This window comes from Clupea harengus, chromosome 17, assembly GCF_900700415.2.
Source record: "Clupea harengus chromosome 17, Ch_v2.0.2, whole genome shotgun sequence".
NCBI lineage: Eukaryota > Metazoa > Chordata > Actinopteri > Clupeiformes > Clupeidae > Clupea > Clupea harengus.
In genome coordinates this window covers 792,229-814,593 of record NC_045168.1, presented here as the reverse complement: position 1 = coordinate 814,593, position 22,365 = coordinate 792,229, and the positions used below count along the sequence as shown (strand labels likewise).

Below are 22,365 nucleotides of genomic sequence, written 5' to 3'. Positions count from 1 at the left end.
GGGGGCCGTGAGGTGGGGGCCGTCCAATCCCTAAAATTACGCCACCAGCTGCTATCTATAATTACCACCGGGACCTGACTATAATTACCCATCCGTCTTGTCACAGTCGTGTTCAGGCTCCCTTAGTGCACGCTGACTTGTCATGCACTTGTAAGCCACACATACACACACACACACACACACACACACACAAACAGTGGGACTGAAACGCACATTCATAGCATGGCGTCATACGCAAAGACACTCTTCATTTGAAACCTTATAGCTTCTCCACTCACTTTTTCACAGGCCGGCCAGATATGAGTGGGTTTCATTTCACCCCTTCGACCAAACTTAACTCAAACTCAGAGTTTAAGACGGGAGAGCAGCAACAAACCAGTTTGGGCTAAGCTTCTGTCTCAGCTAACCGAAATCCCTCTTGACCCTTTAAAATACTGTACTTGAAAAACACCAACTACTGGGGGAAATTAGGCCATCAGAAACAGAAAGTTGAGGATTTTGAGCAGTATGAACATACTTGCTGGACCCTTCCAAAATGGAAGGTTATGTATTTGGTATAGTGTTTGTTTCACATTCATCCAGCTCTTCGATACTCAATCTGGCTTTATACACCAGCTTTCAGTTTTTATCTACAATAACAATTTTACACAAAAGTTTTGATACATTGGAGACCATTTTAATTCTGTTTTGCCTTGATGGTAAAGGATTTGCAGGGAACATACATTCAGTCATTCAATTAGATCAAAATTGCGCAAGGGTCGTCCATTATATGGTTTTATGTGTTATTTCAAAAAATCATTTAATCAACTTTTTTATGAGGACAAATGTAAAACACAGACCAATTCTGACAAAAGAGGTCATGCTGTAAAGGGAAATTGAAATGTGCCTTTGTCTACCCCTAGTGGACCCCTCTCTTGTCATTCTTGAAAGGGGTACTAGGTAGGGGGGGGGAGTCATTATTTATTGATGGTACCTTGTAGCTTATTAAAAGAAACACCATTGACATTGTTAAAATCTATCTAATCCCCCTATTCAAACTTAGAATATTTGTTCTCATGTCTTGTCAGAGTTTGTATTGTAAGGACACCAAATCGAATCGCCACTGAACTTTTTCACTCTTTGTGAACGTCACTCTATTAAGTGTCATCTGCGTAATCGACATTAGGTTTGAGTGTTGTTATTACTGTTAAAAATTAGTTATATAAAAAGAGGTGTATCATTTTAAACGTGTATAATCTTCTTTTAAACATTCACACACAACCCACGACTAGCTCATCTCTGGGGGATAAGGTCCCTCTCGCCAGATCCTAACATTCACATAGTCCGTCTCCTTAGCATACAGTGGGCTTCACATTCAATGCAGCATGTTTAGATACAGAAATGCAACTGACATTGTATGTGACTAATAGTCAGAGGGAAGCAGCAAAACTACTCATAGGACGGAGAATTTAATGCTATCAAGTCTACAGCACTGGACACAGTTCCACAGGTCATGCGATATGCAGTGTCTAGAATTAAATTAATGTCAATAATAATGATCATTTCAACATCAACAACAGTAACACCAATAACATTAGAAAATAAAAAAAACTACAAACAATCCAACATGATTAGCTATGTCAAAAAACACATTGTGTTCCATTTCTGGAATTCCTTTTTCAAAAGAGAGAGAATTTTTTGTAAACTTTTTTTTTTTTCTTTTTAAAACATCATCGGCTCACATTTCATTCATGTCCAACTGCATTTGGTGTTCAGCTGCATTCAATTTGCAAAGGAAGAAAAAAACAGGAAAGCAAAAGATAGACACGGAAAAAGAAAAAGTTGAAGACAATTCATGAAGTTCAATTCATTTCTGAGTGGTCCCAATGAGTAGCACATTCCAAGAGACAGCGAGAAAATCCATTTCGGTGGTGGTAAAGGTATGTGTGCCGAGAGCTACAATAAAAAAAAATGTAAAAGTACCAAAATAATATTTAAACCCACAATAGCTTGCTCCTGTTGAACATGTGTCACATAGACAACAGGAAGTACCTTTTAATGTCCAGTAAAGAAAAAAATAAGGCCTCTTTCAAAATAATAATAAAAAAAATAAACAAACAAAGAAAACATGTTGTCGTCCTCCCAAGTTTAAAAGGCAGGAAAAAAAAATTGATACGTTAAAAATGTAATCCACTTGGTACGAAAAAAGTATAAAAATGAAAATAAAAAAGACAGCTACATCATCCTGGAAGAAGTATCTGAAGAAAAGTGTCCAAGGTTTTGCTTTTGCCGACGTCCCCGGTTATTTTTGGGGCATTTCCTGTTAAGGCAACAACAGAAAAAGGAATTACTCTAATGGCTCTAGTCATTCTAAGTCCTACTATTCATTGCTTTTCACTGGGGCAGTCATAGAAAAGAATGGGTGCTTTTTTAATTAAAAAGGTTTACTGATTCATCCTTTTGAGCACTGTGGACGTCATTTCTTCCAAGACCTATTTAGCAGACCTTTTTCCAAACGATCCCTATTGTTTCCTTTGAACTTCATATTGAGCCTCAAAGACCTCAATTTTCCAGGGTCAGCCAGACAATCTCACACTGTTAATGAAAGGCTTCCTCACGGGCGCGGTACAGCACCGGTGGTTTTATATACATTTGAAGGCCACATGAGGTTTGATGGGAACAAAGAGTTCTTCTGGAAGTGAAGACTGCTTTTGCTAACAGTTACTATACTATAAGTATGACTATAATAGGATTTTATGTAGATTTGAGATTTAAAACCCTTGGAAACGCTAAACCTCACCCTACAGAAATTCAGAGAAAAGCCCTCACCTGGTGATGCACATGACCACAGCCACGATAATGGCGATCTGCACGGCGCCGATGATGGCCGCGATAAGCACGTAGTGCAGCTTCTGGCCACTGGGCACAACGTACAGGATGTTGAAGTCCTGGAGGTCACACTGAGGACCAGTGTAGCCAGATTCACACCTGTGGGAGTCCAGACAAGCTCAGTCGTCAAAAGGCTAAAGCAATCAATCAAAGAGTAGCGATTTTAAAGATGCTTTAAGGTGTATGGTTCCAGTCTGTCAACAAAAATGGCATTCTGTTTCCATTTTATAAGGCTTTCAAAATCATTAACACTTTAACACATTAAGTGCACTTAAGGAGTAATATTTTTTTTTAATTCACCCCTTCTTTGAAAGAAATTTACCAATTTAATAGTTTTCAGCGATGGTTTTGGGGAAATTTTACAATAAACCTCTAAGCGGTCCAGTATTATTTCTTTCTAACTAACCAGTAACAGCAACCCAACCCAATCCACCTAACAACCATCCTTCAGCCGGAGCTCTTACCTGCATGAGACGGCACCGAATTTCATCTCACACTGCCCGTGAACACAGAAGTTGGCATACTCCTCTGTACACGGCACTGGAATCCAGCCATTGGTTCTTCCGCTACCCAAGTCAGGTTTGTCCTTAACAACCGCTGTGAATGAAATATTTATAGTAGTTACTCGTGTGAAAGAGCACGTCATTGCCATCAATCAGCAGCAGACTGAACCTGGGTCTGTATGGTAACAGTGCAGCTTGTGAATATATATATAAAAAAAATCTGTTCAGATTTCAGAACGTCCAGATGTAGAATCTGCAGAATCAGGTTTATGCTAACAGAGGAAGCAGGTTATTCAAGGTCTCTTTTAAAGGCCTCATGCGGGAATTGTGCACAATTCCATGTGAAACCCCCAATGTACCTATTAATGGCTAGGAGGATGAAACGGGGGTGGGGTGCTGGAGGGAAGGACAGGCAGGTGTGCCATTAACCGAATGCCATGGCAGACGTGGTAAGATAAATAAAATAATAAAAATAAATAATGTATTAAGATTTATATAGAAAGTTGAGAAGAGTTGTTCCCTGCCATTCTATCACATTTCTCACAAGCTAGCAAGCATGACCTTAACCACCAGCTGTCATTTCCAGGAACCTGGAGGCTAGTTGGCCTTGACAAGCCATGTATTCATTAGGAGGACTGCTGATGTGTTCTGTGGACAAAACGAGCGAAAACATTTTAAAACTGCAAAAAAAAAAATGAACCTTACTTACCAAACACATCAGGTGGAACATCCTTCTTCCCTTTATCTGTTTTCAGAGAAGCGAACATTGCGTTAGATACTATTCTCAATTGTTTGGCAACATTATCTTGTCAGGGCATTTACTTAAAACTACAAAGCACGGCTTGACCTACAAAAGCCCCCAAACTTGAGAGTCTGACTCCACAATGTGTTGTGAGAGTGTTTAATCATGACAGAAAAGGCCTCTTAAGGTATTAGCATTAGCGCTTAATCTAAGAGAAAATCCGGTGAGCACTGCAAACCTGTGAATCTCAGGAGATCAGTGCCAAACACCCTGGCCCTGGTAAAGCCTTGTGGGATCTGGTTTAATGTTGAAGAGTGTGTGTGCGTGTGTGCGTGCGTGCATGTGAGTGTACAGGGGGTGGGGTGGGGTATTACCTGGACACCTCCCGAGGTGCTTGACATCAATCTGTTCCTGCTTCATGCATGAGGCCTCACGCACATGGCACGGGTTGTTGTAGGAGTTCCCGTCCGTCCCACACACCGGGTTCTCATTGTGGCCGCTGCAGTCGATGTTGCACATGCACCTGGAAACCAAGGGGGAAAGAGTGTTTGAGTTTGCTTAGTTACTGTGTGTGTGTGACTGTGTGTGTGTGTGTGTGTGTGTGTGTGTGTGTGACTGTGTGTGTGTGTGTGTGTGTGTGTGTGTGTGTGTGTGTGACTGTGTGTGTGTGTGTGTGTGTGTGTGTGTGTGTGTGTGTGTGTATGTGTGTGTGATAGTCAGGGGTTTCTATGTGTATTGATGCTGAAGCCATAAATAAATAGTTTGATTTTGCAAGGATTTGCCCAGGAAGGGCAGTAGGAGTTTAAGACATTAAAACTTTAAACCTCCGAGAATTCATGTCACCATTAATGTCTTTTGGCAAGTGAGTCTCTACTTTGTCCAGAACAAACGTCATTTTCCCACATTTGATCATAGATTTATTTTGCTTTTAATTCACAATATCAGAATTTCAGTGGGTCAAAAGTCTACATAAACCAAGTTCGCTGTCTCTTCTCTGTCTGGAAGCTTCTGGAAATGAATGTCATGACTTTAAAGGCTTCAGATTGGCTAACTGTCATTATTGGGAGTCAACTGGGGGCGTGTCCATGGCTGTATTTTAGGGGCTCCCTTCAAATCCAGTGTCTTTTTGCTTGTCATCATGGGGAAATTATCATAAACATGGTAACAAAATGGCTTATGGAAAACAGTCAAACTTTTGGATCACTGAAATGAAAAAGTAGGTTCATGCAAGGAGACCCACAACCCCGCTCCACGAGTACTGCCAGGAGGAACGGGCCAAAATTCCTGCAGAGTGTGGTGTGAAGCTTGTGGAAGACTCAACTCAAGCGTCAAGTTACACAATTTGAAGGCAGTGCCACTAAATATGAACAAAGTACATGTAAACGTTTGACCCTCTGAGATAAATAATATATAATAGAAATAAATAATTCAGCTAATATACAGTAGGTTTTTAAAGTACTCACTGAATCAAGCAAACCAGAGTAGAGACAGCCCTGTTCCACTCACTTTAACCAACAAAGTGCAGAAGGTGCGGGTGTTTCTTCAGTTACGTTAGTTTTTTTTTCATTATTACCTCATTGACTGTCTGAGCCTCTGTGCTAAACCAATTTCCCCTTTAAAGCTCCCAACTATCCTCTTAAAAGGCTGTGCTACCGTTCATGTCCTCCTTAAACAGTACCTCCCCAGCTATAGTTCTGCTATGTCACTGTAATGGAATATTTAGCACAGAGCATCAGATGTAGTGCATGTATCAAACATAGTGTGTGAATGCAATATGGGGGTACTGGGTGTAGACCATGAGGAGAGACCACACTGGCCTCGTAGAAATGAAAGCTCACCAAACACCCTCTGCGTCATCGTCACATTCGGCTCCATACTTGCAGTTGCCACACTTGGTGGCCTTCTTTCCTGAGTCGCTTCCAGATCCCTCGTACTCTGTAGGTCAGGAATGATACAATTAAAAAGTACATGTTTTTTTTTTTGCCTTCCTTAAATCTGCTCTAAATGCTTTGATAAATCCGACATACATTTTCAGTGCTGGAAGACTTAATGAATGACCAAGTGAGTCCCTCCGGGACTTGGGGGAATTGCAATCTGTTGCACGACGCCGAAGAGGCAATGTAATTTAATGGCGGACAAAATAGGTTGAAGGTTTTACAGCGGAGGAATTACCATTTTAATTCAAACGTACTTCAGCACACCCCCTCGCTCTTTTAAGAGTAATAATTATCATAAGTCTGCGAGTGCTCTCCCGGTAGTTCCCGACTGAGCGTAATAATTGCTCACAGAAACAACGCTTGGGATAACACCTAAGAAATGGGACATACACTCATTCGATTTGAAAACACGACATCCGACGGTAGCGGGTCTCAACCCCTCTGAGATTACAACATCTTAACAGCCATGTCCACTGCCGTAGGGCTGCAGTGTTTTTGTTTGTTTTTTTTGTTCCTGGCAGTATTTTGCTTTTAATTACAAGGCCACTAGATGTGTTTGGTTTGTTCTGTATTGCTCTGTATGTATTAGCTGCATTCTGCAAATTCTGACAAAACACTTTTCAAAGAAAGCGACAGAAAGGGTGAAAGCATTTTGTGTGTGTGTGTGTGTGTGTGTGTTTGTGTGTGTGTGTGTGTGTGTGTGTGTGTGTGTGTGTGTGTGTGTGTGTCTTTGTGCATGAGTGTGTGTGTAGGGTGTTGTGTTTGTCTGTGTTGAGTTTGTGTTTGTGTGTGTATGTGTGTGTGTGTGTGTGTGTGTGTGTGTGTGCAAGAGTGTGTGTGTGTGCATGTGTGCAGTGTGTTGATTTTATGTGCCTTCTAAGGACAAAGACCACAGCAGATTTGGGGGCCCCGCTGCACGGCCCTGTAATTTAGCAAAATGACAGCTCTGGAAAGCAAGCCTCAAAAGCCGCTCTTCATCTCCCAAAAAAAAGAGGAAAAAACCTCAGGAGGTGGAGTTTCAAATTAAACGCTGCTCGGTCAGTGTCGTGGCCAAAGCTCAGGCTACTCACAGCGCAGCTGGATCTAAAAATACGCTTCGGATAAGGATATTCTGACAATCTACCCCCCACCATCCTCCTCCACTCTAGCCCTTTCCTCTTATGAGTGGTGCCCCATAACTGGTCTCATAATCAGTGCTAAGAACATTTCGGAGAGCTGTAAAAAACACCAGCCGCAGGAGTATTTTTCTCGAACTCGCTAAAGAGAACCCAAATTAATTACCATGTGGCTCCCATCACAATTTCTTTTGGCGCCCAGCTTTTTACTCCGAGGGAGCCTGCGGCAGCGGGACTGAGCAGTGTGATGTCTTAATGCAGTATGTATACGGCCCATTAGGACTGGAAAAGCACCTTTGAAGAATATTTTCATATTTTTCATACTTAAATGCTCAAAGCCCTGCTTCTCCCCCCCCCCCCCCCCCCTCTGTTTGACTCTTATGAAAAATGCATGCGTGTGTGAGGCCCGGGTCTGTTGTTGTTGCGGTTGGCCGACTAGCAGCTGCCCTTCTACAACTGCAGAAAAATACAAAAAGAAAGGAATTTGTATCCGTACCTCCATCTCCTGATCCCGAACTGCTATCTGTACACAAACAAGAAACGGCGGGGAGAGAGAGAGAGAGAGACAGGTTAAACAGGTTCATGCCACTCGACCTCATCAAGGCCCTTCGGCTAGTGGTTTTAACAGACTGTGCAGTGCGTGGCGTGTTTGCATTTAGAACGTTCTTGGGTGTTCTTGTTATCCAGACTCACCGGGATAGCAAGGCCCCTCCGAGGCAACCGTTACGGACTTCTGTTGCTTGCAGGCGGCCTGCCTCAGGAAACACTCGTTCTGGTAGGTGTCTCCGTTCGAGCCACAAACAGGGATGTAGTTACTATGGCACTGAGGTAGTGAAAAGGAATAGGAAAAGAAAAACTAACTTAACTACAACACACCCTGAAACGGCAAGGGATTCAGACACGTCCAAAAGAGATAAATCCAGGCAAGTGAAAATAGGCGGGGGGCCTGTCTTGGCATTGCTCTCTCACTATATCATCTTATGCTGTTGATATGCCACCATATGTTGAGATAATGCGTTGAAGAAGACAGAGTTGGTGCGAGATTGAGATGTGATCCCTTACCTGAAACTGACAAACACAATTCAGGTCTGAGCCATCATCACGACAGGTGCCCCCGAAGCGACATGTAGCTGCGTCACAAACTCGCAAGTCGCTCTTCTTCTCCGACAGATCTGCAGGGAGAAGTAGAGACGCGGCACTGTCAGTAAGAGTGGAAACGTGCAGACACAACTATACATCCATACACACAAACACACACACACATAGACAGATACACACACACAAACAGACATAACTACATAATGACACGCGGAGATACACACACACACACACACACACACACACACGCACATACAGACACAACTACACACACACACTTTACGGTCACTGTACGATGTTCATTTCCTGGCAAAATACAGGGCTACAGTTAAATGACGCTTGATTAAACCTGAGAGATTAACACAGCGTCCTGAAAGAAACAAACACGAGTTCTTGTATGCCCTGCAGCCTTTGAGTCAGTGGGGTTGTGTGCACACGAGGACATGACACTATTGTCCTCTTCCCTTTGGCTGGGCGTGACACAAACCACTCCGGGAAAAAACCAACAGAGGTCAGTCAACGCATTACAATAAAGAAAGGGTTGGAAAATTGATAAACCTTGAGAGAGCTGTCACAAAATTGAAGCAATTAATCGAAATAAAGAAAATCTGAAACACAGGTATTGTTTCGTTTGTGAGAAATGGCTGAGAGAGTGTGGCAGCAAGAATGTTAAAAGCATCGCAGAGGCACTGAAGTCTGTAATTTAAACATTTTTAGTTTGCATGATTTATGTATGAGGGCAGATTTATGCAACCCGGCACTAAGGTGTCGCCAAGTGAGCTCAGCGGCTGTTTTGAAACACCCTTGGTATGCTTGGACAACACGGAAAAGCACGTTCGCACAATAATGAATCACCTTTTCAGAGGAAAACTCCATGCTCTTTCAGGTTCTACGTGAAAACAAAGAGGAACCCTGTAGAATCTCATAATGTTACACCAAACATGATTAATGACTCCATTGCACCTTCTCTTAATATTATTATTTTAATGATCGAATTACATTCAGCCTATATTTAAAACTAAAAAACTAAAAGAAAGAGTACTTTACTACTGCTAATGACAGTTATTATAATTATAAAGTGTAATCTCTATCTCATGTTGCCTTTGTGTTCTCAGGACTCATTGGAAAATACATTTTTCATTTTGCAAACTGCCTCTTAAATCCCCATGGCAAGACTACCTCTTATTATGGGTGCTAGTATTCAAATGCACTCCCCTCTACGCTTGTCGCATAAATATTAATTCATCTACCATTGATTTAAGGATCATCTGCATTGCAAAGTGCCTCTGCTGTTGATATGTGGTTCAGTGCTGAATATGTATTGTTTTTCTTCCATCTTACACACAAAGGATTCACATCGTATCTGAGGTATAGATATTAGCGAGAGGTTCTGATGCTTTTCAACTGATCCTGGGGTTTTATGGACCTGACCTTTAGACCACAGAATAGCAATGGAGTGTACTTCAACTCCAATCCCCCAAGCCAGCAGTGAATCAGTGAATCAGTGAATCAAACGGATTTTACTTTTTCTCCCTCATCCTTTTCAAGGGCCTGTATGACACCAGTACAAAGGCTAATAGAAAACCGCTCGAGCTTAATCCTGACAAGGCGAGGAAAGGGTGAACCAGGCTCAACAGCACGGAAATTCTTAACAGGTACGCGGCTACGCTTGAAAAAACGACAGAATCCACTGTTGTAAGCCTCACAGTACGAGTCTCAGGTCTTTCAGCATTTCAAAGGGCCGGTGTATTTACACAGCAGTAAAAAACGCTCCTAATGGCAGGTCTACATGGGGCTGCAGCAAACGAGGGGGCCATTTCCACGAAGACGCTAATTTTATAGATGCGTGGCAGAGAAGAAAAAAGAAAAAACTCCAACTTAGCCTTCAGGCCAGCTGTTGTCACAGTGCATAAATGTGGCGGTATTTGAGGTTCTGACTCAAAGAGACAGCTAGTAGTCTCCACAAAGAGGAGACTTGGCCTGTACTGTTTCTCCTGACCCTCTGTGTTTTACTCAGTTTGCAAACCGAATGTGAGCCAAGATCAACATCAGCATACTCATACCACAACGGTGTGGTTTTTCTCGTATGAAAGAAAAAACATCATATTTAAATATACATCTATAAATTGTTGTGCTTCGAGCCAGCTGGATTTGACTCATTTCCCTAATCTATATTAAATTCCCAATCTGCCTTCATTATTTGCTACACGTGCATCATCACAAAGAAGAGAGGAAGTCCCTGTTTGCCAGACACAGTGCATTTGATTAGCAGAGAGCGGACAAAAGTCGATTGTCTTCCTTGTTTGGGCTGGCATGTGGTCGGTGAGATCGAATTGTCACAGAATCAACCAATGCATTTACTGGAATTGTTGAACAGCAAACCAGACACCAACAGAAAGAAAGACAATCAGTCAGCAGACAACATAAAGCTCCAACATCTCCCAGAAATACTCTTGTGCAAGCTTAGTATTAATCATAGCCATCATAACCATGGAGATGTGATAACGACCAAAGGCTAATATAACACACAGACACACCCTCTAGTCCTTGCCCTATAAGCAGCTACATTCTTAGGCCCTTAAGGGTCTGTAAGCTGTCTGAGGGGCCACTAAGAAACCAGCACTTGTTTTCAAGGGGCTCTCTGCATATCAAATAGCCAATACCCCCCCACCCACACACACACACCGCTACGCCCACCACCCCGATTTTCCTGTCAACTCGAACAGGAAGTGTGACCCAGCAGCTGGGCGCAGCATGTGCGGAGCCGAGCAGCTGGCACACGTCTGCCGCCCACCACGCTCCACGCTTCATCACGTCCCCAGGCCGCCGACCTTCCATCGGGGCGCATTAAGTCAGCGGCATTCCACCATTTAGCGCAGGACCTGGGGGAGGTGGAGGAGGGGAGGCGTGGTGTGGCGAGTCACTTGCCTCGTGGCCTTGGGTTAACGGACCCATCCTCAAGAATCCCCCAAAGCAATGCTTAACCCATAATGACAGCAGAAAAACTAGCTTGGTTTGAATCAAAAAAGACCATCAGTATAAATCACTGAGTCCATGAAGTAACTCAATTAGTCAATAACAGTATAGAGACCTTATGGTTGGTGCGAGTCAATACTTGATACCTGAGGTCAAAGTGTCATACGTGTCAATACGTAGGCCATGTGAGGGACCAGTCAAGGACACTGTTGTTAATCATTCATTGAAGTAATTAACTTAAAGCACCATCAATAAAGAAAGCACTTGGAAAGCTGTAAAAAAATCTTTATTGGGAGTCTACAGCTTTACTTAATATGTATTATGAAAGCCATTTTCTATGCCCCTGCCCGGAACAACACAATGAAGTGTTGTTGTCAAGTCGAGCGCGCAAAGAACAACAATGAGGGTTTCAACAAACATGACCACAACACCCAGAGGGAAGTGGCGGTTATAAAAACTGCCGCAGGACAGGGGAGTAGAAAAAAGAAAGAATAAGTACACCGAGAAGTGATGAAATATTGATGGAGCTTGTGATGGTACAGCGCGGATTAGACGGGCAGACTGGATTCGCTTGCATGGGCACCAGTTTTATGCTCTCCCTTCCAGCTCTGTTTCACTTACCCAGGGTGTCGACGCTTCTTTTCACATGTCGCCAAAAAAGCACCGTATACTGTAGCGCCTTTGTTGGTTTCAGACGGATGAAAACAAATATGAATGCCGACACCCAAGAAAGATCATAGTGGAACACCCAGGACTAAACAATAGGTTTTGATGTAACGGTTACTGTTCTACGCAATGCAATATTACATTAGATACGTTTCCACGTCGCCTCTGTGGCATAGATAACCCAACCCGAAACAAGTGGGATTCTACAGTCAAGGTCAGTGCTTAGTCACCGTCTGAGAAACCCGCCTGAATATGAAAACTGTGAGCGTGAGCCCCACACTTCTACTCGATGCAGAATGCAAAGGCATCCCCCGAGCAACATAAACTGTCATCAGTGCTTACAAGACTGCAAAAAATGCTCAAAATACTTCCCTGCGGAATCTGTCACCTCCGACATGAGAAAGCCCTATCGTTGCCTGTTGAATCTTAAGCAGTTGTGTGAGGGTGGCGGAGGAAATGAGAAGTGACAGGATGGACTGTTAATCAGTACGGGCCACTTAAGTTACGGCAACGGCACTTTGGCGCGCGGCCGCCTTGTACATTTGGGAGATGGGGAAACTGAGATGAGACGAGACCAAACTGGACAGCCAGGTTGTTTGGACAGAGTGGATGTTATCAGTGAAGTTTAAAAAAACAGACCACTCTTTAAGGGCCTGAGGGGGGGGGGTTGTGGCATTGTGGTTTTAACTGTTTACAGTTACTTTCTGACCAGGCCACGTTGTTGAAGCATATTGAGATTCTAACATCAAAGTTGCATTTCAAATATCAGTGAGTGAAACCCAAAGATTAAGAGAGGGTTTATGTCAATGTCAGTTGTATCACAATCACTTCCATGTGTGTACAAAATGTCCAAGAGAATTTGGCCTGGTGCATATGTGTGTGAGAGAGAGAAATGCTGGATTAAACAGAGAAACAACAAACTGACAGCAATCTTTATACAACTGTCAGGGAGACGCTGCGAGACGGGCATTACTGATGAATACATTATGTAGATGAATCCCAGTACCGTGGTGGACAGGGGCCAGAGAGTTTTTAGGAGCCAGAGTTGAAAATGTCCCTCTTTGCAATCATCCCCTCTGACCCACTTCCATGAAGTGAGATGAGCTCCAAAATGGACGCCAGCGGGCGGCCAAATGCTCCAGGGGAGCTGGTCTTGGCTGGGCCGGGCCGGAGCAGAGGAGAGGAGAGGAGAGGAGAGGGGAGGAGAGGGGAGCAGAAACGGATCTGGTCTCACGCTGACGCCGGGATTATCAGAGCAGAGAGTAAAATCAATGTCACCATGGAGGAGGGGAGAGGGAGAGGGAGGCAGGGAGGTGGGGAGAGAGATAGAGGGAAATGGAGAGAGATAGGAAGATGGAGAGAGAGACAGAGGGAGAGATGGCAGGAGAGAAAGGCATGGAAGGAGGGAGGAAGGAAAAGGGGACAAATAAAAAGAGAATCAGACAGGACTACAGGGACAGGGTGAAAATTAGAGAAGAAGGAGAGGATAGGGGGAATACTGATGAATGGTGAGAGAAACCGAGGGAGGGATGAAGAGATGGATGAAAAGGAGAGAAATAAATAAAAAAGAGGACATCTTTCTGACCGAAAAAGAGAGAAAGAAAGAGACATGGGGGGCTGGTAAAGCAAAGAGCCGAAGGCGCCCGATCATCTGACTCCACTCTGCAAAACATCAATACTCATCACCACAGTGGGTCAATGACCCAGAGGTCCCCAGCAGACAGCCAATAGCATGACACTGGCCATGTTAGCCCCTCAAGCCTTTGGTTATTACAGCTGTCAATCAAAATACTTGTTTGCTTTGCATTTTCACAGTGAGGGCACTCAGAAGAAAGACCCTGGTAATATTGACAGGCATTTTGGACAGTTTTTCAACTGACAAAGGCTCGGATCTCTGCCTGCTAATCGAAGCTAAATGGCGACGAACAAGGAATTGTCCGCAGTAGTACAATTCTAACCTGAAGCAACGCCACACTGTTTGTGTGTGGAGGCAGACAAGCTGTCTAACACAGGGCTTTTATTTTCCTTTTTTTCTGAGTTCTTTGACTCCAGCTGGGTGGTTCCATGCTGTGAGAGGAAAATCACTGTTGAGCTCCGACAACTCTGGCTTAGTCCTCACCTCAGGGAGGGCGATTGACTGCTAAAGAGAGGTTAACGGCAAAGCCGGCCTCAGGACTCGATTTCTCGCCGTGTGGGCTAGGCCGCAGGGAGCGTTTCTCACCGAGGCACTTTCAACAGTCAACAGTGTTATCTCCCCGCCACAACTCCTCTCAGGGCAAAGAGACCAAAGTCCCTGTCCATCACCCGAGAGCCAGACACAAACAAACAGTAAGGTTGAGAGAAGGAGAATAAACAGACTGTGAAACAGAAACTGAAAAGGAGAGTGCAATATTATTTTTATCGGAATGAAATATCCTCTTCTCTAAAATGGCCTTTTCAGGATGTTCTTAATGATGTCTAATCATTGTACTGCACTCACTTCCTCGTAAATTGATTAGTTAGGCCTGGAATCCAGAGGGGCTGTGGTATCATGGCACGGCATGGGAGCTGAACAAGCAGGGATGAGAACAAGAGGTCTGTCGCAAAACAAAGACCAGGGCTTTCCCTGTTAATCCGGAGTTCAACTCTCATTAGCACTCGCACACACACCACTGTGCTGTTGTATTCGCCTGGGCAATCAGCAAGTCATTAAGTTCCTCTTCAGGAAGACATTCTCAAACATCCGACACAGTCTATTACAGTGTTTAGGTCTACCAGAGACTTAACCCTAATCTCTACAATATGGATGAACAAAAAGGTTTAGCATGTCCCTGTCCATTTGGGATTTGAGTCTTTTTATATTGTGCTAGTTTAAAAACCATTCATCTTCAGGTTACTCTAAACCCAATACACAATCTCATTAAAGGCACTGACACAATATAATTCCTCAACAAGAAAAAAAGGCATTCTTCCAGGGTCCACTCTGTAATTATGAGAAATTGGTGATGTTGTCAGACCCTCTTCTTTATTTTGGCTTAAACTGCCGAGGGAGTAGAAGTCTGACTTTAATCCTCTAAAGAGCTCCAACACCACTGATGACAAGGCATTTTATGATGGACAGGGCTACTTCAGAGGCACATTAATATCAGTGCTATGAATACTAAACTAGCTGTTAGACAATAACAAAGTGATGATGGCCATAAACTGTCTGCCTGAGCATAGCGGCAAAGGCAGTTGTGTGTGCAGGAAGGAGGGGGGACACACATTTTGAAAGACATCTGCAGGAGATCACTCAGCTTAATGAGCACTTGATTACTGGTTGTTGAGACGCTCACTTCAAAGCCAAACAGGCCTGGGCTCAGAACACGTCCAAAGGGAGGGAGACAGCAGACGACAAGCTGAGAGGAAGGACGCGAGGCCCGCACAAAACTCGACCAGCCAGTGTGACGAGGCGGGCGGCGAGCTTAGAAACTGGAAGGCTTGTGTGTGTGTGTGTGTGTGTGTGTGTGTGTGTGTGTGTGTGTGTGTGTGTGTGTGTGTGTGTGTGTGTGTGTGTGTGTGTGTGTGTGTGTGTGTGTGTGTGTGTGTGTGTGTGTGTGTGTGTGCAGGCGTGTGTAACTGAGCCGTGTGTGTTTCCCTGTCACTTCCCTCCACTCCTCTCTCTATTCCTTTGTGTCTCTCAGACACCACCACCAGTTCTTCACAGGGGTGTCACCAGTGCTCTTCGGAGCCTGCGCCACACACCACCACTCCTGTTGTCAGAGAAGACTCTAAAACTGCTCATGTTATGCATTTCTGTTTGGTTTATTCATGTTGGCCAATAGAGATGAGCAAACATAACCTATATGTTTGTTTAGTCATATGCAATGTATTGCTGTAGTATGCTTCAATTTGAAGTCATCAATGGACCAATAACAATAGTCTAAGCACAGGGCCCTGCAGTGAAAAGGAAGCATTCCTAGCCGACAAGCTTGTTCATGGTATGCAAAGGCCACCAGAGCTGTGAATGTGCCTGTGTGAAGACAACCGTATAGTCTTATAGAGAGAGCATTAGGCACACCATGATGCAGGCTGCACCAAGCATGGCGGACCGATTTACAAAGGACCTAGAACTGGAGGAGTGTTAATGCATTTCCAAGCCTGGTGCACACTGGTCAGATGAAAACAAACCACAGACACGTGACACTATGAAAACACAAGATGTGGAGAATGAGTACTATAAAATATCCAGTGGGCACTAGGGCATCGTTTTAGAAATCAGTCTGTTTTAATCAAAGAACTTCCAGGACATTTGATTTCTGCTGTGAACAGTCTTCCTCTTGTTTACCAGGAGGTCTAGTGTAAAACTTGAGATCCTCAGGACAGGTTATTATGTGGTGTAGGCAATAATTTCACTGAGACAGGAGAGTTCAGATCTGAAATGCTTTACTTCTCCAGCTCCTTCTCTCTCTCTTACACTCATCAACTCTTCTTCTCTGCTCTCAACCATATGGGAGTAGACTTTATATCAACTCTTCTTCTCTGCTCTCAACCATATGGGAGTAGACTTTATATCAACTCTTCTTCTCTGCTCTCAACCATATGGGAGTAGACTTTATATCAACTATTTTTCTCTGCTCTCAACCATATAGGAGTAGACTTTATATCAACTCTTCTTCTCTGCTCTCAACCATATGGGAGTAGACTTTATATCAACTCTTCTTCTCTGCTCTCAACCATATGGGAGTAGACTTTATATCAACTCTTCTTCTCTGCTCTCAACCATATAGGAGTAGACTTTATATCAACTCTTCTTCTCTGCTCTCAACCATATGGGAGTAGACTTTGTCTCAATTCCCTCCCAAACCTGCTGCATCCCGACTCCAAACAAAGCAGCAGACCTATGGGTAAATGTGGTCAATACAGTCAATGAACAGTATTCAGAAACGGACCCATTTTTGAAGTACTTACACTAGCATCACGTGATTAACGAGTACTAAATGTTAATGTGGGAATCCGAGAATTGGGGTAGTTGCGCGATTACTCGAACACTCTGTGCAACCCCTAGTGGGCACGTCTTAATCTATGTAAACATTTCTCAGAGCATTTTTGAGAATTAACAAAGAGGATAATGTATGTAATGACTAAACTAAACTGAAAATGTAAACTTCACCAGGTTAAGCCTCATAATCAGAGATTTTTCTCAGTACAGTCTCTGGAGTATGAATAAATATATCGGCCAGATTTTCTGCCTATTTTCACTACAGTCTGTGATACGTACTGCTTCTTTTAGTGAAGCACTGCCTGCAAAGACATACAACTACTAGTCTGTTCATTTATCCTCAATCTCTACTGCACATCAAAGTATATTTTAAAATCATCTTGAGTTTTCCTGGCTTGAAAAATACACTGGCTAAGTCTGTCTGTCATCTCTGGCTCTGAAAAAAAAAACAGTCCCCTCTCAGCTTGTCAACTTCGCCTCAACAATCACTTGAATACAGTGGTCACATCACTTCCTACTCACGACTTTGAATAGTCTCAAACTGAGCCGCTAACTAATGCATGCGAAGCCATTACTTTGTTGGAAGCTATTTGGGCCGCCTGAAGTGGAGACTTGCCAAAGCCCATCAATCAAGACCAAACACTTGTTAATGTAATCCACATAGCTGACCTCAAAAAGACCACAATAGTTCAAGAACTTCCGGAGAAACTGGCCACAAAGACCACAAAGTTTTTCCCCATCATATGAGTATATTATGCCCAGACTTTGAGTAGTTGTGCAGGTGTTGAAAATTACAGCACTTTTACATTTTTATTTGCTGTTAAAATTCCCTAAAAATGTCCCCTATATTCCCAACCGTTTTCTGAGAAAACCATTTTGTCAATCAAAAACTGACCTTTAGCTAGGCTCTTCGCCCAGTTTGGTTTAGAGCCGCAACACTGGCTTTTGTGACACAAAACAGCGTGGCAAAGAGGACAGCAAACGTAACGAACCAAGAATTCACAGAACAGGCTGCTACTTTGTTTCAATAATAAATGGAGTAATTTTTTGTCTCTGCACCCATGTCCCTTTTAGCACAAACACATCAAGCTACAATAGCTGACACTGCCTCTGCAAAGTCATAGTAACTAGTGCCAGAAGGAATCCTGGGGCGGCCATTGTCTCCAGGCCCATTTATAAAGGCAAGCTCTTGCCTCTCTGTGGCCATCACTGATTAAGCTTCTCTTTCGAAGGGCCCTGGGCCTTGCGCTTGTAACCAATCGCGCACAATGGCCACTATTGTCATTGCCTTCCCTCAGTGTCACAAAATGGAGGGGAATAAAAACCATTGATCTGTCCTGAGGGAAGGGTGAGATCAAATAAAAGCCACTATAGAAACTCGGGAGCCTCAAGAAACACTTTGCACAAACACACACACACACACACACATAGACCACCACCACTTTTTTTCTGCTACACTTAACAATTTGGTTGGGGCTCTTTAGGAACAAGCCCTCACAAGAAGTTATTATGTCACATGAAAGGGGAAAATAGTTTTTAAAAGTCACTAATTTGCCATCTCAGTAATATGGGATTGACTAATACATCAGTGTGTAATTAAGGAGTTGACACACAACTGTTACAATTTATTTTATGGACAGACCAACTTTTTACGCTTAAAGAGACATGACTTTCTATCAATAAATATAAATTAATAAAATACCAAACTATGTTATTGATGTGATATAATGGATTGTATAATAAATATATATAACGTATTATTGACATCCATGTCATTCTGCTGTTACTCAAATCCACTGACAGAATTTTTTTAAAGATAGATGACACAGTTATTTGTTTTTTAAGATCCTTTTTAGTGCATTGATTTCATACGCAATAAAGAACATCAGCTAATTTTGCCAGACTTGAATATGTGAGCAACCGGTCCTGCTGTAATGTGCAAAGTCAATCCAGAGTGGGTCCAGAAGCTAAATTAGCTTAACATTTGACAATGCATCTCCTTGGGGGGTTCAGAATGCTGATAGGGCTATAATTCCTAAATGTCAGCTGAAGTGTCAAACCACTTTTGAATTGTCAGACAATGCTTTGTCTGAATCAATGAACACAATTAAAACGGGGAGAAACTAGACATTTTACAGATACACGCACCCTTACAGAAAACAAATTAGCCTTCTTAAAACAAGTGGAAGAAAAAAAAACATGTTAGCCTGCGTGGTGAATGATGACACTGTTTATTGCTGGCAAATAACCCAAGTAATGTTCCGGCAAAATCAAGTGACCTGTGCTTGCTTCCTAAATGTGACAGATAATATTGCAATGGCCATCTTCAATCTTGAAATGCATCAATCATAGCACAGCACTGAAGAGCTCCATTAAATAATATTTTGAAGGCTCTGTTATCCAGTGATTAAAATGAATATTCCGATAACAGCTTTTATTAAACCTGGCAGATGCAGACCAACATTATCCAGACCATTGTCCCTTCCAGGATTGATTACGCCAATGCATTTTTGGAGGACTGCCCACCAGCACACACACAAACAAGCCTCGGCTTAGACGAAATACGGCTGCCAGATTATTAATTAGTAAAACAGGCCCTCGGTCTGTTCTGTCTCTGAGTTGAATATTATATTCTGCACGGTTCCACCTACAAAGACGATAGGCTACAGTTCTGCAACTGTTCACTATTAGGGATTGGAATGGTACCCATCTTTGGGTTCTGGAACATCAAGGAGACCTCTGGTGATTTAAACTGCTCCATGTGGCTCTTTCTCTGCTGTTGTTCAGAGAAGCGGGTAGGCGCTGCTATTTCCCTTACCCACATCCTCTGTAGTGCCAAGCCACATCACTGCCGAACTACTGAATCTGGGAAAGGGTTTTAAATCACAACACAACATCCAGTTTGATTTCTTGCCCGAGACATTACTACCAGATGCCTATGGCTTGGCAGATTTTCAGCCTGGTGGGACCAATGTAGTGTGGCTTGATTTGTCCTGAGATCCTTTGTGATATTTGTTATGTATTGTTTATGAGTGAATGATAAATAAGGCATTCCCAGTTAGGAGGAAAACATCGGTAGAGGAGAAATACTGGCGTGAATGCCTCCTGCCCCCAGCTCACACAACTGCCACTGACTATTGAGTGCGACCAAGCGTTTTGCCTCAGGCCTGTAGCAAACAGCAATTAACGGGGATGGAGAGGAAGCAGAATGCGTATTAGCTTCATCAGATAACAGCGCTACCTTGTTCATAATGCCTTTAACGACAGGCGAAAACAAACGTGGTGGGAAAGAGCAATGCTGGTGACGCTGTTTAGATGTGCGCCACTATAATAAGGTTACCGGTGTAACAGCTTGTTTGAGGCTCTAGCAGGGGCTTCGCGCAAGAGCATTGAAGGGTGGGGTTCGGAACTGCTATTCTTTTATCATAGGCTACACCTGATCTCGTTCGCCAGTGACACCAGCGTAGCATCAAGGAGCACAGCGTACATCATCAAGGAGGGTCGATTGGGGTTATCCTGACATATAGCCTATAGCAGTTATTTCCACGTAATAACCAATAAAAGCATCATTATCCCTGCCTATTTTTCAATATACCATTTAGTCCTACATAGGCGAATTGTGATAAACTCATCGATGTGTCTTTTGTCTAGAACCATGGCCATAAGAGAGCAAAACGGCTGTTGACTGTTGCATTATGTTTCGTATACAGTTTCTGACATGAGCATGCAGAATAATAATGATTAAACGCTTACCAACGCAGCCTTTCCCTTTGCCCGATACACATTCGCCACTCTGTGGGTACGACGAGTGAACCCCAAGCAAAGAAGAGATGGTCAGTAAGCAGGCAAACGTTAGGTGAGGCAATGGTCCCATCCACCGTACGATCCGAAAGCCTGTCAACATGATGAACACGAAGGTGTCGACAGGCCGTCCTTAGTTTGCGATGAATTTGTTCCTCGTTGGATGTTTCGTGCGAAAACAAGAAAACAAAAGCGACCTAGGAAGAACGCATGCAGCTTCGCAGAGGCAAAACACCCCCGATCCGAGTGTTACTCTCCAGTGATTAAAAGATGGTTGCGTGGATGGGGATTATTTCCCGGGATGGTGTATGCATAAATGACAGCATCACTCCCAGTCTTTAATAATTCTGCATCTGAATAAGACTACACATACATTTTTCTTGCCGTATTTACGACTCGTTCACTCACTCGTTCTCAATGTCCCGAACGTGTGCGCACGTAAATGAGTAGCCTGCCTCTCAGCGGTCCCTCTGTCTTTGTGTGCGTTTCCTTCACCAAATCCGACACCACATTCAACTCATCAGAAAGCTGAGGAGAACGAGGCTCCAAATCCACGTCCCTCTCTTAAGACTTTGATATCATCCGATTCCTGCACCATAAAACATCAATGTACGCTCTAAACTCAGAGGGTCTGTTGTGTAGCCTTTACAACAAAGGGTCGGTAAGGATGGCTTGTCGTCACGTGACGCAAGACCACCTCCCCCAATATCCTTTGGGAAGACCGAAGACCAGACAGACACCTCCAAGCAGGATGCAATCAAGCTGCTTCCCCTACAATTCAGACAAGCGATTGATGTTATTCGGAAGCTGTCCTTTAAAATACTCTAATATCTGCGTTTGCTTTTGTATAGGTCATCTACGTGTTTAATTAATTTAGCAAGTTTTCTTTTTAGGCAACTTTTAAGAGCCAATATGGTTGTCGCAAGCGATCGAGGGCTTTTCCCCATAGGCCTAATTTATATTATATTTCAGGTGGTTGAGCCTTATATTATGTTACAATTTGTATTTGTAACATTTTTGCTCAGTGAATTAATTAACTGCTTAGTAGCCTATTAGCCTATTTGAGAACCTACTGATAAGTTTTGATTGATTGATGAAATGTACATATGTTTTCAGTTGCATATTGTGGTAAAGTTGTAATATTTCTTTTTCAAATGTATAGCAGCTGCAGACCCCTACAAAAGTAATAACAGTTTAATAGCCTACTACACAATGTAACAGTTTATTATACATAATGCATTTATTGATCGTGAACACATTCCCTGTTTATTCCATTGGGTTGGATTGAGCTTGAACAGCTTTTCAGTTTTATTTTTGTTTGTTTTTTCCCCCTTCGCAATCCAGGCATTTAGAGATTAGCCTGGCCCTCAGTTGCTGAGACTCTATGGAATTATCTGTAAGCAATGCTATTCTTTTCTGTTGCGTGCCACCCAAGTGACTGGGACTGGCCTCCAAATTGCCTTGCCATCTGGGACATGAGATTCTCCAGCCCCCCCACCCCACCCCCCCACCCCATTTCGACACTGTCTCAGCAGTATGTCCAGCTAATCCCTGCTTTACTTGGCCAATGCAAATGATTAGCTTACCTACAGCAGCAGGGAGCTGAACTGTCTCTTGCCGTACTTTTTAGCCTTACTTTTGTGACGGTAATGGAACATAAAGATAATCATTCGTGGAATGAATATGAAAACCTCGACAG

At 43.2% G+C, this 22,365-nt stretch overlaps 1 protein-coding gene across 1 annotated transcript; it reads right to left on the bottom strand.

The window, feature by feature from the left end:
- Positions 1-654: 654 nt before the first annotated feature.
- Positions 655-21,388, bottom strand: tmeff1b (transmembrane protein with EGF-like and two follistatin-like domains 1b). Its single transcript, XM_012816156.3, has 10 exons — positions 20,619-21,388; positions 8,228-8,337; positions 7,859-7,988; positions 7,662-7,688; positions 5,952-6,048; positions 4,488-4,636; positions 4,081-4,116; positions 3,333-3,465; positions 2,809-2,967; positions 655-2,299 (listed from the first exon to the last, which is right to left on the bottom strand). The coding sequence occupies exons 1-10, from the start codon at positions 20,767-20,769 to the stop codon at positions 2,215-2,217; spliced, it is 1,077 nt and encodes a 358-aa protein (XP_012671610.1). The 5' UTR covers positions 20,770-21,388; the 3' UTR covers positions 655-2,214.
- Between the last annotated feature and the right edge of the window lie 977 nt (positions 21,389-22,365).

What these genes read in the sequence shown, in the direction of transcription:
- tmeff1b (XM_012816156.3), bottom strand. Translation starts at nt 20,769, where the DNA reads ATGTTGACAGGCTTTCGGATCGTACGGTGGATGGGACCATTGCCTCAC. An exon ending in GATGACGCAGAGGGTGTTTG is followed by an intron (nt 4,637 to 5,951) that starts GTGAGCTTTCAT and finishes CTTGGTTTCCAG; the next exon opens with GTGCATGTGCAACATCGACT. An exon ending in GTGGTCATGTGCATCACCAG is followed by an intron (nt 2,300 to 2,808) that starts GTGAGGGCTTTT and finishes TTGCCTTAACAG; the next exon opens with GAAATGCCCCAAAAATAACC.